The 14,892-nt window shown below is 47.3% G+C and overlaps 1 protein-coding gene across 1 annotated transcript in view; it reads right to left on the bottom strand.

Annotated features, from left to right (window-relative positions):
• B4GALT1 (beta-1,4-galactosyltransferase 1) overlaps nt 1-14,492 on the bottom strand; it is an 85,495-nt gene extending 71,003 nt beyond the window's left edge. Inside the window, exon 1 of the mRNA XM_040417839.1 lies at nt 14,036-14,492. Within this exon, the coding sequence (XP_040273773.1) occupies nt 14,036-14,489 (454 nt within the window). The 5' untranslated portion in view covers nt 14,490-14,492. The remainder of the gene's footprint in view (nt 1-14,035) is intronic.
• Nucleotides 14,493-14,892: the final 400 nt, after the last annotated feature.

Below are 14,892 nucleotides of genomic sequence, written 5' to 3'. Positions count from 1 at the left end.
ATCCTCAATATCGGCCGATAATATCGGCCAAACCGATAATCGGTCGATCCCTACCACGAAGCACAAGGAAATTCGGCTTCGCAGCAAATGGAATTTATCCTGAAATTGGTTGGTTCGCTCAAGACTACATAGAGCAGGGATCAGCAACCTCCGGCACTCCAGATGTTCTGAAACTACAACTCCCAGAATGCTCCATTCACTTCTATGGGAGTTTTGAGAATAGCTGAGCATATTTGCATGCTGGGAGTTGTAGTTTCACAGCAGCTGGAGTGCCGAAGGTTGCTGATCCCTGACATAGAGTGATCTCCTCCACGTGATTGCCAATGCCCTTGCTTGTCCCCATACAGAATCCGAGCGTGATCAGACGGCACAATCTGCTGCTGGCAAACAATGATTTTTGTGACCAGATAAAAGGTGCGATTACCTGATGGGCGAGCATTTCGCTCATTCATCAGGTCACTGGTGGCACCTTTACATATGCAGATCATCACTAATGAACGTTCCTACAAATGCCTGTTAGCGATGATCTGGCCGACCCTTGACCACTGTAATACAGCCCTAACCTCTCTTCGTTTGAGGGATTCAAGCCTTTTTACATAATCTACCGGACATTGTTCTTTAATCCGGGAGGGTGGAAAACCAGCCAAAGATAATATATTTAAAGGGTCACTCTCCGAGAATGAAACTACATCGGCTCTATTGTCTGTGAGCCTAGAAATGTCTACAAACGACATAATCAGTCCAAACAGTGGTCTAGTGAAGCAAATCCCAGTAACATCCAAGCCGCCTGTGTAACCAACAAGTCCACACAGGAGCGGAGGAGGTCAGAGTGATGGTTTATCTTTGTGACAATTTTGGATGTTACTGGCAGTCACTGTCCATCTCACAGAGCACAACCCTTTCCTGGTGGCAAGGGAGGAGCGGGCTCCTAGGTAGAGAAACCTGTCAGAGGCTGGGAGGAGTGAAGCCAGATATCCCAGTAAGGGCAGCATGGAGCAGCTGTGTTTTCATGTGGCTAAATAGGATTGGCAGTGTAAACCCTGTATAAGGCTAAACCCATACCTGCGCAGACGGTCCGATAGGAAAGAAAAACCATACAGGACAAAATTGTGCTGCATGTAGCGGTTTTTTTGTGAATGCCAGAGTCTATACTGGAAACCTGACAGATCCCTTTTCAGTCAATGGGATTTGTCAGTCGCAGTTTGCTTTTGGCATAGGTCATATTTGGTGATTCACTTTACCTATTCCTATGCTGACACAGAAACACTGAATTTCGCCTTACACTGTTTTGCCTGCCACATGCATGGCACGGACACCTTGTGTGTGCATTGTGCATTTTTCTCAGTCCCATTAACAGAAAGGGCTATTCTTGTCCACAATATGGACAACAGGACACGTTCCATAATTTGCAAAACAGACAAAAAATACAGTATACAGTAATTATATAGAAAAAAAAATTGGGCTGAGCATAACATTTTCAATGGATGGTTCCGCACAAAAAGGAACGGATACGGAAGACATACGGAGTACATTCAGTATGTGTTCCGTTTTTTTTGCGGACCCATTGACTTGAACAGAGCCACGGAACGGGATTTGCAGGCAATAATAGGACATGTTTTATCTTTCAACAGAACGGAAAAACGGAATGCATACGGAGTACATTCTGTTTTTTTTGCGGAACCATTGAAATGAATGGTTCCATATACGGGCCGCAAACGGAATAAAAACAAAACAAAAACAGTAGTGTAAAAGAGGGAATGCTTCATTAGAAAATGACCTATTGCCCAGCCACTTGCTGACCGAGTGTTGCCTATATACGTCCGGGTGGTCAGCACATATCCTTGCATGGACTTGTCTAAATGTCCTTGCAGAGATCACAGCTGCACTTGCTCGTCCAGTCCCCTGTCAGTGACAGCAGGGCTCTCCACAGGGAAGGCAGAGATGGTTTTTCAGCTTCCCTGCCCCGAACAGATCCCATTATAGTTAATGGGATCTGTTAGGTTCTGTTTGCGTCAGTTAGGCTACTTTCACACTTGCGTTTGGGGTTCCGCTTGTGAGATCCGTTTGAGGGCTCTCACAAGCGGCCCCGAACTGATCCGTTCATCCCCAATGCATTCTGAATGGTAAAGGATCCTTTCAGAATGCATCAGTTTGGCTCCGTTCCGCCTCCATTCCGCTCTGGAGGCGGACACCAAAAGCGTTTTGGTGTCCGCCTAGCCGTGCGGAGCCAAACGGATCCGTCCTGACTTACAATGCAATCTGTTTGACGTTAACACAATATGGTGCAATTGCAAACGGATCCGTCCCCCATTGACTTTCAATGTAAAGTCAGGACGGATACCATCGTTTGCATTTATAGGTGCAGATACCAGACGGATCCGCACCTAACGCAAGTGTGAAAGTAGCCTTATGTGCTGGATTCGGCACTTTTGTTATTTTCATTCTTGTGCTCCTAGCCAGAAGAACGGAAACAAGCGCTGATGTGAGGTACTTAACTTACGTTTTGATGAAAATGTACAGGTCCACTCACCGCGTCGAGGTGGTGTCAAAAGCATTCTGTCCCCTAATTTTATGGTGTTTTTTTATGCTATCAACACTCCTCCCATTCAACCCGTGTTTTTAATTAGCAGGAGGCAGCATAAGAGTTAATAACCTCCTACCTATTCAGTTTGGGTAGGAGGTAATTCAAATTACCGCCATCTCACCCAAAATGTAAATAAAAAAAAGCAGCACCCAGTAGGACCCATTCCTAAGAAGCCACCTTGACATGGTGAGTGGGCCTATAAAACGAGGGATGTTTATACACTATGCTGAGAGGCCGTAGATAAATGCATGGCATGTGGGTATGCGATCCGTCTTTCTTTCTATAGATTCTTCTACATGTGCCAAATTATACCAGTTTTTGGTGCAATTTTAAACCAAAATGTAGATTCACTCAAATCAGTAAATGTGACCACTGTGTGCTGTGAGGAAAGATTAGCTCTGTAGTACAGGACGTACAGCCATGGAGTTAAACCACCCCTGCTAACCATGCTACATGTGAGTGGTCCTATGTGGACCCCCTCTTGAATAACTGATATCTGGCTGAATACTGCTCCATTGGGTAATTATACCCACACAGGTTTTATCTTTATATTCATGTAGCTATTGTCTGGTTTTTGGACCTGGGATCTATCAATTGGTGACTATCCTCTGTTATCATTGAATATTTTGTTGCTTTGGTATATAGCATACCCGCTTACTGTTCGTCCCCTGAAGAACCTATAAGGGGAGAAACGTGTTGGGATGGTATAGGGCAGGGATGCTCAACCTGCGGCCCTCCAGCTGTTGTAAAACTACAACTCCCACGATGCCTTTCTGTAGGATGATAGCTGTAGGCTGTCAGGGAATGATTGGAGTTGTAGTTTGGCAACAGCTGGAGGGCCGCAGGTTGAGCATGCCTGGTATAGGGTATATTAGGGGTAGGTTCAGGAACAAAGTGCATCCACCATTTGGGTGCACCTCTGGGTTTTTATCAGTGTCTTTATTGGTTCTTATTTATATGTAGGTTTAAGATACGTGTCCACATTGTGGTTGTTTTTATGGTATATATTAAAAGGTTAAGTTTTAAGAGATTCGTGCCCACATAAAATCAAAGCTACAGTATGGACCTACAGAACTCTGGGCGCTGTATTGTGGATCCGGAATACGGCGACATGGTTAATGGCACAAAGCAGTGTCACAAGAGCAGGAGTGACAATTATACAATCAGTTATAAATGGTTATTGCAGCTGAATAACACCTTCAGGCAGTGAACTGGCAGAATTATAATCATGTTCATACTCAGACTTGTTGTCTTCTACATGTCAGGAAATAAGCTCAGTTATACCAGGGTGTCATGTTCTAGAAGTTTCTATTATAGTGCCCACAACAGCTGGAGGGTGAGATGTTGCCGTTTTTGTCGTGTTAAAAAAAATGCACCAAAGGGCACGTGTGTTTATACCATAACTGCAGTTTCTACAGGTGAAACATCACCACTGTGGTCAGTCATTGGCTGCAGTGGTCCCAGTGGGAAAGCAAAGGAGAAGAATCTGCAGAAAAGGTCTCCGGAGGTGAAAAAATGGCAACGCCCCCTGTTGCTCCTAGAGGCTCATTTGCATATATTAAAACATCTTTCTCAGCAATGCGGGCACATATGGGACCAACACAGATGTCTTCAGCTGCCAAGTGCACATGTTGGAAAACGTATCTTAGCTTGTCACTGTGGAGTGATCAAGCTGGTAGACGATCATAAGGCGCATTACCACGACCCGGTACAGGATGCAATAAAGTTTATTTTGAGTCTATCGCATCCACCAGCTCTTTGAAAGAAGCTGTTGTACCTTGATTTACTTACCCTATGAGCGCCTTTCTCACCCTTTGGCCGTTACCTTAAGTGCACATGTAACAGGTCAGCCAGTTTGAATCTTTAAAAGTATACGTTCCCCAGCCAATACCATTTTATAGCTCCCACAGAACTACTGAATAAAAAAATGGGGTAATCTTGTAAATAAACTGCATTACTCACCTTGTGCCAAGGCTAGGTTTTCCCATTCAGGTGTAATACTACAGCCTGCATTAGACCACATTCACAAAGAGGATTCGGGTGCATTGTTCCCTGACAGAAATGCTGTGGCTAGGGCCTCTTGCACACAAACTGTGTGTGCCCGTGGCCGTATTGTGGCCCTCATACGGCGGGTCCACAATACACAGGCACCGGCTGTGTGCACTCTGCCTCACGGATACGGACCCATTCACTTGAATGGGTCCGCAATCACGGAGATGCGGAACAGAAGCACATCTCCGTGATTGTGTGCCTACCCACCGCAAAAAAATAGAACTTGTTATATTTTTTGGCAGTGCGGACGGATCACGGACCCACTCAAGGTGAATGAGTCTCGATCCGTCCCAGCCGCCTCATGGACGTTGGCCGTGCATTGGGGACCGCAATGCACCGAACGGATGCACAACGTTCGTGTGCAAGAGGCCTAACACACAGGAACATATGAACGCCCTCCCTGGCCCAATAACTACACACAGGAACATATGAACGCCCTCCCTGGACCAATAACTACACACAGGAACATATGAACGCCCTCCCTGGCCCAATAGCTACACACAGGAACATATGAACGCCCTCCCTGGCCCAATAACTACACACAGGAACATATGAACGCCCTCCCTGGCCCAATAACTACACACAGGAACATATGAACGCCCTCCCTGGCCCAATAACTACACACAGGAACATATGAACGCCCTCCCTGGCCCAATAACTACACACAGGAACATATGAACGCCCTCCCTGGCCCAATAACTACACACAGGAACATATGAACGCCCTCCCTGGCCCAATAACTACACACAGGAACATATGAACGCCCTCTTCTTCTCATAGAGAAAGGGGCTGTACAAGGCAAATAGGATAAATGGAACAGCAAACCCTCCCATCGCACCCAGTACTATAATCGCAGGGACTGATGCATTGTTATGGCGGCAAGGAGCTTCATGAAAGCCCCCATGTTCGTCCGCTATCTTTATACAAGTACTAACAGAATTACTCAGCTTTGCATGGCTCTATTTCATTTGCTGTTTGTGTGTGTGTGGTTAAAGATGGCCACAGCCGTGTCCAAACGGCAAACACCCCGCCTCGGCCACAGCCGACCCATAACAGCAACAGACAGCCACAGCGGCCCCATAACAGCGATAGCCACAGTGCTTCAATATCCTGGTAACCTGGTGTAAAACTGTATATATGTCAGTGAGGCTAAGACTGAAGGACCTGGAAGCTTCTATGATGAAGCCATATTTGTTTTTTCTGTGACCATCACAAGAACGGTAGGTCTTAGGGAACTGAAACCCAGTCTAAAACCTTCGTAAGCACTTGATGTACCCATGTGCCAAATTTGGCGAAGATTAGTCCAGTTGTTTGGCCGTCAATAAAGAACCGACAAACTGAAATTAATTTTTATATATACAAAGACTTTAGTGTGATTGAGCCCACTAGTGTAAAACAGATAAAATGTTTAAAAATATTTGAGGAGAAAAAACAACAACACAGTAGTAAAAGAAAATTTCCACCTTAGACATTTATGGCAAATCCACAGGATATGGCATAAATGTTTAAAAGATGTGTGTCCTGAACCCTGGTGGGAATACCCCTTTAACCTTCACCATAGACAGCATGGTAAACCCTCCCTTCATTTGACACAAAGTGGTTTTTGAGGTTGCTTGCGATGATCGCTGGGTCTGGAAATGTTTCATGGCTTTCTCTTCTGGTTTTAGTTTCATCCACCATGCACTGCAGCTGGCACATCTGGTCTCTACCCCACCAATACTTTTCTTGTGATATTTTTAAGTCACTTGACATCTTCATCGCCAGCAGCTTGAAAGAGGCAGACGCCAGGACAGTTTGAAGGGGTTGTCCACCCTATGTTTACTGCTGCACATGTGCTGAAGGCAGCTAGTGAATCAAGTGTCGATTTGTTCAAACACTTCGTTTTGATGCTGTATGGAGATCTGTTGCCGTACGTCATTAAAATATATTGGCTCAGTGGAGGCAAAATTTGTTTCAGCTGAAGTCACGAGAGACTTCGGTGAATGAATTCGGTAATCACTTCTGCGTCTTTAAAAACATTCAAAATTAGTACCAAACCTGACTTCGGATTGCTATTTTAAAATGGTTTTAAAGACGCAGAAGTGATTACCAAATTTATTCACTGAAGTCTCGCGCAACCTTGGCCCAAAACTAATTTTGCCTCCACAGAGCCCATACATTTTAAGGCTACATGCACATGACCGTTGTGTGTTTTGCCATCTGCAAAACACAGATGGCGTAACGGCACAGACAGCCATTAATATAACTGACTATTCTTGTCCGCAAAATGGACAAGAACAGGACAGGTTATATTTTTTTTGCGGACCACGGAACGGAGCAACGGATGTGGACAGCACACGAGTGAAGTGAATGGGTCCACATCCAAGCCACAAAAACTGCGGCTCGGCTGCGGACCAAAACAACGGTCGTGTGCATGAAGCCTTATTCTGTAAGGTGACAGGTCTCCGTACGCCATTAAAACGAAGTGTTAGAATGAATCAACTTCAGATCTATGATTCAAAGCTCGATTCGCTCAACACTATTGATGACGATAGGTCAGCAATATATGGCTTAACAACTCCTTTTTCACAATTCTGATAAAATCACAGCCCTAGGCTATGACGGCCTTTAACACGGAAAGATAAATTGTTAGGCCCCTTTCACACGAGCGAGTATTCCGCGCAGATGCGGGAGGTGAACGCATTGCACCCGCACTGAATACCAACCCATTTCTATGGGGCTGTTCACATGAGCGGTGATTTTCACGCATCATTTGTGCGTTGCGTGAAAATCGCAGCATGCTCCTCTTTGTGCGTTTTTCACGTAACGCAGGACCCATAGAAATGAATGGGGTTGCGTGAAAATCGCAAGCATCCGCAAGCAAGTGCGGATGCGGTGCGATTTCCACGCACGGTTGCTAGGAGACGATCGGGATGGAGAACCGATCATTATTATTTTCCCTTATAACATGGTTATAAGGGAAAATAATAGCATTCTGAATATAGAATGCATAGTAAAATAGCGCTGGAGGGGTTAAAAAAAAAAAAAAAAAAAATATTTAACTCACCTTAGTCCACTTGATCACGTACCCGGCATCTCCTTCTGGCTTCATCTGATCTCTGTGCAGCAACAGGACCTTTGGTGACGTCATCACATAATCCATCACCATGGTAAAAGATCATGTGATGGATCATGTGATGACCGGAATGACGTCACCAAAGGTCCTGTTGCTGCACAGAGATCAGATGAAGCCAGAAGGAGATGCCGGGTACGTGATCAAGTGGACTAAGGTGAGTTAAATATTTTTTATTTTATTTTTAACCCCTCCAGCGCTGTTTTACTATGCATTCTGTATTCAGAATGCTATTATTTTCCCTTATAACCATGTTATAAGGGAAAATAATACTATCTACAGAACACCGATCCCAAGCCCGAACTTCTGTATCGAAGTTCGGGTTTGGGTACCAAACACGCGCGATTTTTCTCACGCGAGTGCAAAACGCATTACAATTTTTTGCACTCTTGCGGAAAAATCGCGGGTGTTCCCGTAACGCACCCGCACATTTTCCCGCAATGCCCGTGTGAAAGAGGCCTTATAAATGCGGTTTAAGGCTGCAATCTTCATTGTAAGGCAGGGTTGTCAACCAGATATATATATTTTTTTCTGGACAATTTAACCCAAAATCGCAGACAGCCAACATTTTGTTTAACGGACCAATTGTAAAACCATAATGAATTATAGAGATTCTAAGTAATACATGTCTATAGCTCAATATACTGATAAGAACTCACTACCAGCGTTTACTGTGAGATGTAAAATGATGAGAATTACCACCAAAATAATCTAGTCAAATCATGGACACATCTATTTTTTTCACGGACACAGAAAAAAAAAGTCACCTATTTTGGTAGACGGTCCAGAAATTTCTGGACAGTTGGCAACCCTGTTGTATGGTGAGAATCCAGAAAGCTCATGGGAGGGCGACGGACAAGCTGATGGGGCTGAAAGAGGCAGGAGGTGGAAAGGGCAGTCCAGCAGGGTCATAACTAGCCATCCTCTGTATCCTGTTACTGCTCCGTATTATCCAAATACAATATTTGTGTCCTGTTTTGGTCCCTGTAAGTTGCTGCTTTTACATACGAGCAGATTTACATGAAAGTGCAGCACTCAGTATTCACTATATGGCGGATGTATCGGATACAAGTAATTGAATAAAACCGCTGCTTCCCTGATCCAGGACAGACCTACGGAGTAAGTCATTTGTCCGCTGCAGTCCTGTCAGCCTTTTATGATGTCTGATTCCGGAGTCATAAAAGGCCTCAAATTTGGCGGTTGGCAAATTGCAGATTGGACCTGTGGCCGCATTTTGCAACATATTCTGGCTTTCCGCAAAAAGATAGAACATGTCCTATACTTGCCCACGGAATGAGGACCAAAGACCCACTCGCCACTCGCAGTAAATGTATTGAGTGTCGGTCTTGATAAATCTCACCTAATATCTCACAAAAAAAAAGTGTCCGAATCGCTTGGATATATAAAAACGTTCCAAAGTTATTACCACATAGAGTGACCAGTCAGATTGGCAAAATGGGGCTGCGTCTTTAAAGGGGTTCTCCGAGAATGATATAAAATAGCCGCCAGCAACCTGTAACAGAACGTGAGCAGGACCGGTTGCCTCCACTACACTCTGGCACTTGCATATACTAAATATTGGTGAGTTTCCTCATCCACGATGACCACATTATTACATCTATGGCAGAGTAGTACAGTAGGGCCATGCCCCCTCGCCCCCCTTGGCAGCTCTGTAAGTGAAGGGAACAAGCTATGCTCATTCCTGGAGAACCCCTTTAAGGCCAAAATATAGACTTCATCTTAAAGGGTTTACTGGAGTGGAAGCAGACATGCACGACTGCTGCTCCATTCAAATGGGGGGAATATGGGACGGACCCTCACTGATCAAACACTTCCTCTATCTAGTAGATATATCCCTTTAATGAAGGGTTAGTTGGGGATACCATGCTGAAATCCTCATCCAATGCAAGTGAATACAGTTTCTGAAACCCTGTTCACATGCATGTACAGAAAAAAACGCCATTGGAAATACTGATCATGAGGAATAGCCCCACATGGACTAATTCCCTCGAGAGGTGCCGATCCAACCGCACTTCTTTAACAGAAATCTAAGTCAGATCCCATGGATCCCGATGTAAATTCATCAGATTTGCATTAGTCCACTTTCACACAGTCAGTATTTCTCAACAGTATTTGCAATCCAGGAGGAGCCGGTCCAACACAACGGCACAAAGATCACCGTCACTATTTCCCAAAGAGCAAACATTTTAGCATTTTTAAGGCTGGTTTCACCCGGGCGTTGTGGGAAAAGGTGCGGGTGCGTTGCAGAAACATGAGCGATTTTTCCGCGCGAGTGCAAAACATTGTAATGCGTTTTGCACTCGCGTGAGAAAAATCACGTATGTTTGGTACCCAAACCCGAACTTCTTCACAGAAGTTCGGGCTTGGGATCGGTGTTCTGTAGATTGTATTTCCCCTTATAACATGGTTATAAGGGAAAGTAATAGCATTCTGAATACAGAATGCATAGTACAATAGCGCTGGAGGGGTTAAAAAAAATAATTAAACTCACCTTAGTCCACTTGATCGCGTACCCGGCATCTCCTTCTGTCTTCATCTTAGCCGTGTGGAGCAACAGGACCTGTGGTGACGTCACTCCGGTCATCACATGATCCATCACCATGGTAAAAGATCATGTGATGGATCATGAGATGAAGTGGATTAAGGCGAGTTAAATAATTTTTTATTTTTTTAACCCCTCCAGCGCTATGGTACTATGCATTCTGTATTCAGAATGCTATTATTTTCCCTTATAACCATGTTATAAGGGAAAATAATAATGATCGGGTCCCGATCGTCTCCTAGCAACCATGCGTGAAAATCGCACCGCATCCGCACTTGCTTGCGATTTTCACGCAGCCCCATTCACGTCTATGGGGCCTGTGTTGCGTGAAAAACGCAGAATATAGAGCATGCTGCGATTTTCACGCAACGCACAAGTGATGTGTGAAAATCACCGCTCATGTGAACAGCCCCATAGAAACGAATGGGTCGGGATTCAGTGCGGGTGCAATGCGTTCAACTCGCGCATCGCATCCGTGCGGAATACTCGCCCGTGTGAAAGGGGCCTAAAGGGGTCATCAGCGGCTTAAGAGGGACCAGCACTCCTGTGAGCACCACGGCCTTCTCGCAGGTTACCAAGCACAGCGCTGTGCTTAGTGTCACTTGAATGGGGCCGAGCGGCACATGAACGTGACATGACTGGCCTAGAAAAAGCTGCACGAAGGCTGTGGCACTCACCGGTCTTCTCAAACATCTGATCAGCAGATCAGAGGATAGGACATCAGTAAAAAAATTTAAAAAAAGGCTCGGAAAACCCCTTTAAGGGGTGTTTTCAGCCATGGAGGGGTATTTCCATTTTTATAGCCCTATGAGGGCTTGTTTTTGGCGAGACAAGTTGGACTTTCAAATGGCACAATTTATGGTTGTGTACAATGTACTGGGAAGTGTGAAATAAATTCCAAATGGGGTGAATTTTTTTTTTTTTTAAAAGTACAATTACTACGATACCACATATGTATAGTTTTTGTTTTAATACTGGAAAAAATAAAAACGGATTCTCTCTTTGCATCCCCATACTCTGACCCCTATAACTTTTTTATTTTTATGTGTACAGAGCTGTGTCAGGGCTCATTTTTTTGAGGGGTGAACAGTACTATTAATGGATACAATTTGGGGTGTGTATGACTTTTTGATCCATTTTTATTCCATTTTTGTGGGCGTTGGAGTGACCAAAAAATTTCAAATCAGCCATTTAGACTTATTTTTTTTTCTCATTTTGTTATTTTCCAGGCACCATATTTAAAGGGAACAGGTTAAGGACTACGAGACTGTATCCAACCTCCCTGGTGGCCACAAGAGGAGAATTGGTGTCAGATCGCACCGTCAGTCGCTGTCTTAGGGCTCAAGCACGTGAACGTATTGCGGGCACTAGTCATGTGCGCACCTTATCACGGATGCGGACCCATTCACTTGAATGGAGATATGGTGCTGTGCGGAACAGAGGCACAGATCGGAAGCACTACGGAGTGTTTCCATGGGTCTTCTTCCCGTGCCTCTGCGCTGCAAAATAGCGCATGCATCAAGTGAATGGGTCCACGTCCACAGATGACGGGTTAACTCCGACTCTGACCGTTACAGCGGGAGCCTGGCTTTAGTGCCAGAGGGCCCACCTCTGGGGTTTCTCACAGGCTCCAGTCAGGCAGGATGTTATTGGGGCCTTGCACTGTGCAGGGACCACATCCTTCTGTACCAGCAAGTATGCCACTCACAGCCCGGACTCCACACAACGCCAGTGCCAGTATTAATGGTTCGGGAGGGGACAGACTAGCTGGGCTCTTCGGACCCCCATGTGTAGTAACATTGCATGTATAGACATCTAGGACACATGTAGGACCTCTGATGACCATGTAGCTTTCCTCTGAAAGGTGCACTGACCTGTGAGTGACCAAAAGTAAACCTGTCCTGTGTGAACACTCCCTGAGGGAAGTTCACATGACAGATTTCTCAACCACAGCAGAAACCTGCGAGACCGACCCTTGGATTTCCAGTTTGCCGTGGATCCAAGTGACATGTAAAGTTTATATTTTTTTTCCAATGATGCGGATTTCATGCAGATTTCGGTGCGCAGTATGTGTGAACATGCCCTTAGGCTAGGGCCACATGTGTGTCGCACAACGAAAAAGCTTATGGCTATGTGCGCCATTTCATGTAATGTATTTCAATGGTATCGCAATGCGACAAGACAGTCGCAAAAGAATCCGACTTGGACTGACTTTTTGCGACTGATGCGTCTCGCATTGTGACCCCCTTGAAATACATTACAGGGAATGTCCCAGGTGTAGCCCTAGCTTTAGACCACCCACGAACACAGCAGAATATGCTACATTTGGATTCTGACACTGAATTTGCCCTTTAATACCAAGGGTTAATCCAGTAGGTTCATGCCACAGCAGGCGCCATCCACGGCCTGCCCTAAAATCCCTGCTGACTTTTGTTTGTTACCTGGATGTAGAGTTTTGACATTTTTTACATTCTTGTAGATTTGGAGTGTGGAGGCTGCAGTGGAAGGCGCTCCAATTCGGCTGCAGCCCCTCAGCCCTGTAGTTCTACATCCAACCAAACACATTTCAGACACTGTTCACATGACAAGCGGGGGGCGTTCAGTCATATACCGCCTGTGTCAGCCAAATGTTACCCGCGAGGACTGCTGATAAGACGCAGAACATTTATCAGCTATCCACAGGACATCACAAGAATAGGGGTCCTGAGCCCCCCGTTTCTCCTCACTGTGCCCAGGACCCCCATGGACAGAACAGACCCCCAGGGATCCTGTGAACAGCTAATAGAGAGAAATTTTTCAAAAAATGTCACAATTATTTGGATGGGATGATGGGATCTGCTGACAGTCAAGTCGAATCGCAAAGGTCAACGGCTAGAAGCCTTCTACATGATGGATCTGAAGTGTCCAGCAGCCTGTCCGCCGACATGAAGGCTGCTCAGACAGGGGAGATTATGGTCGGGTGTGCACATAGGACTGCAGTAAGGGGGGCACCGACACATGGCACCAAGGGGGAGGGGGGGGCAGCACCAGGACATGGCACCAGGGGGGGGGGGCACCAGGACATGGCACCAGGGGGGGGGGGGGGCACCAGGACATGGCACCAGGGGGGGGGGGGGCACCAGGACATGGCACCAGGGGGGGGGGGGGGCACCAGGACATGGCACCAGGGGGGGGGGGGCACCAGGACATGGCACCAGGGGGGGGGGGCACCAGGACATGGCACCAGGGGGGGGGGGTGCACCAGGACATGGCACCAGGGGGGGGGCACCAGGACATGGCACCAGGGGGGGGGGGCACCAGGACATGGCACCAAGGGGGGGGGCACCAGGACATGGCACCAAGGGGGGGGGGGGGGCACCAGGACATGGCACCAAGGGGGTGGGGGGCACCAGGACATGGCACCAAGGGGGTGGGGGGCACCAGGACATGGCACCAAGGGGGGGGGGGCACCAGGACATGGCACCAAGGGGGGGGGGGCACCAGGACATGGCACCAAGGGGGTGGGGGGCACCAGGACATGGCACCAAGGGGGTGGGGGGCACCAGGACATGGCACCAAGGGGGTGGGGGGCACCAGGACATGGCACCAAGGGGGTGGGGGGCACCAGGACATGGCACCAAGGGGGTGGGGGGCACCAGGACATGGCACCAAGGGGGGGGGGGGCACCAGGACATGGCACACACACACACAACACTAGGGTGTAGGACTAGATACGTCAGCTTACCTAGGAGGGGAGAGGTGCCCGGGCAGTCCGCTAGGTTCACAATGGCCAGGGTAGTGGGCTCTTGCGTGGCATTCTCCTCAGTTCTGACCAGGACAGCAACAAGGGGTCCAACAGAAGAGTTGGCTCTCGGTCGGAATTGGAGTTGCAGGGGCTCGGTGAAATAGGCTGTATCTCCAGCGAACATGTAATAGACCAGCGTAACACTGAGGTGGAGGGCGCAGAAGAGCACCAGCAACCTGCAGGCTTTCTGCAGCGAAGCGCCGGGCAGAACGGCGACAGAGCCCTGCAATAGCGGATCTTTCATCATGGAGCCCCGTGAGGAGGAGAGGCGCGCGCACTCCGGCTCCGCCACACGGTCCACACTGAGCGCAGGGCAGCGCTCGCTCTCATCAGCCAGATGCCTCCCACTGCTCACAGACCTCAGCGGCCCACCGGACTGGGGAGCCCCTCCCATGTGACGTCACCGAGCCCGGGGTATCATGGAGGAGAGGAAGGGCAGGTCTGTGCAGGGACCCTAAGCATCTAGTTTCACAGCCCGCCCATATCATCTCCCGACATGTTGAGTCTGAGGCTGCCATGGACGGCTCGTGTACAATTCATTAGCCTCTCAGTATATAGGAAAGCGAGTGTGCTAATGGCGCTATTCAGGGTTGTTTTGTGAGGTGGGTGCCTTTGGTTTGGGGATTCAGATATTGATGCCCTGTCCTCTGGATAGGTCTATATGAGACACCTGGCACCCCCACCTATCAGCTGCTTCAGGCAGTCAGAGACTATAGGGCAGGGGTAGGCAACCTCCTGCACTCTAGCTGTTGTGAAACTACAACTCCCAGCATGCATAATTGCTCTGCTCTTCTCAG

The sequence above is a fragment of the Bufo bufo genome, chromosome 2 (genome assembly GCF_905171765.1).
Source record: "Bufo bufo chromosome 2, aBufBuf1.1, whole genome shotgun sequence".
Taxonomy (NCBI): Eukaryota; Metazoa; Chordata; class Amphibia; order Anura; family Bufonidae; genus Bufo; species Bufo bufo.
This window is presented reverse-complemented; position numbering and strand designations above follow the sequence as displayed.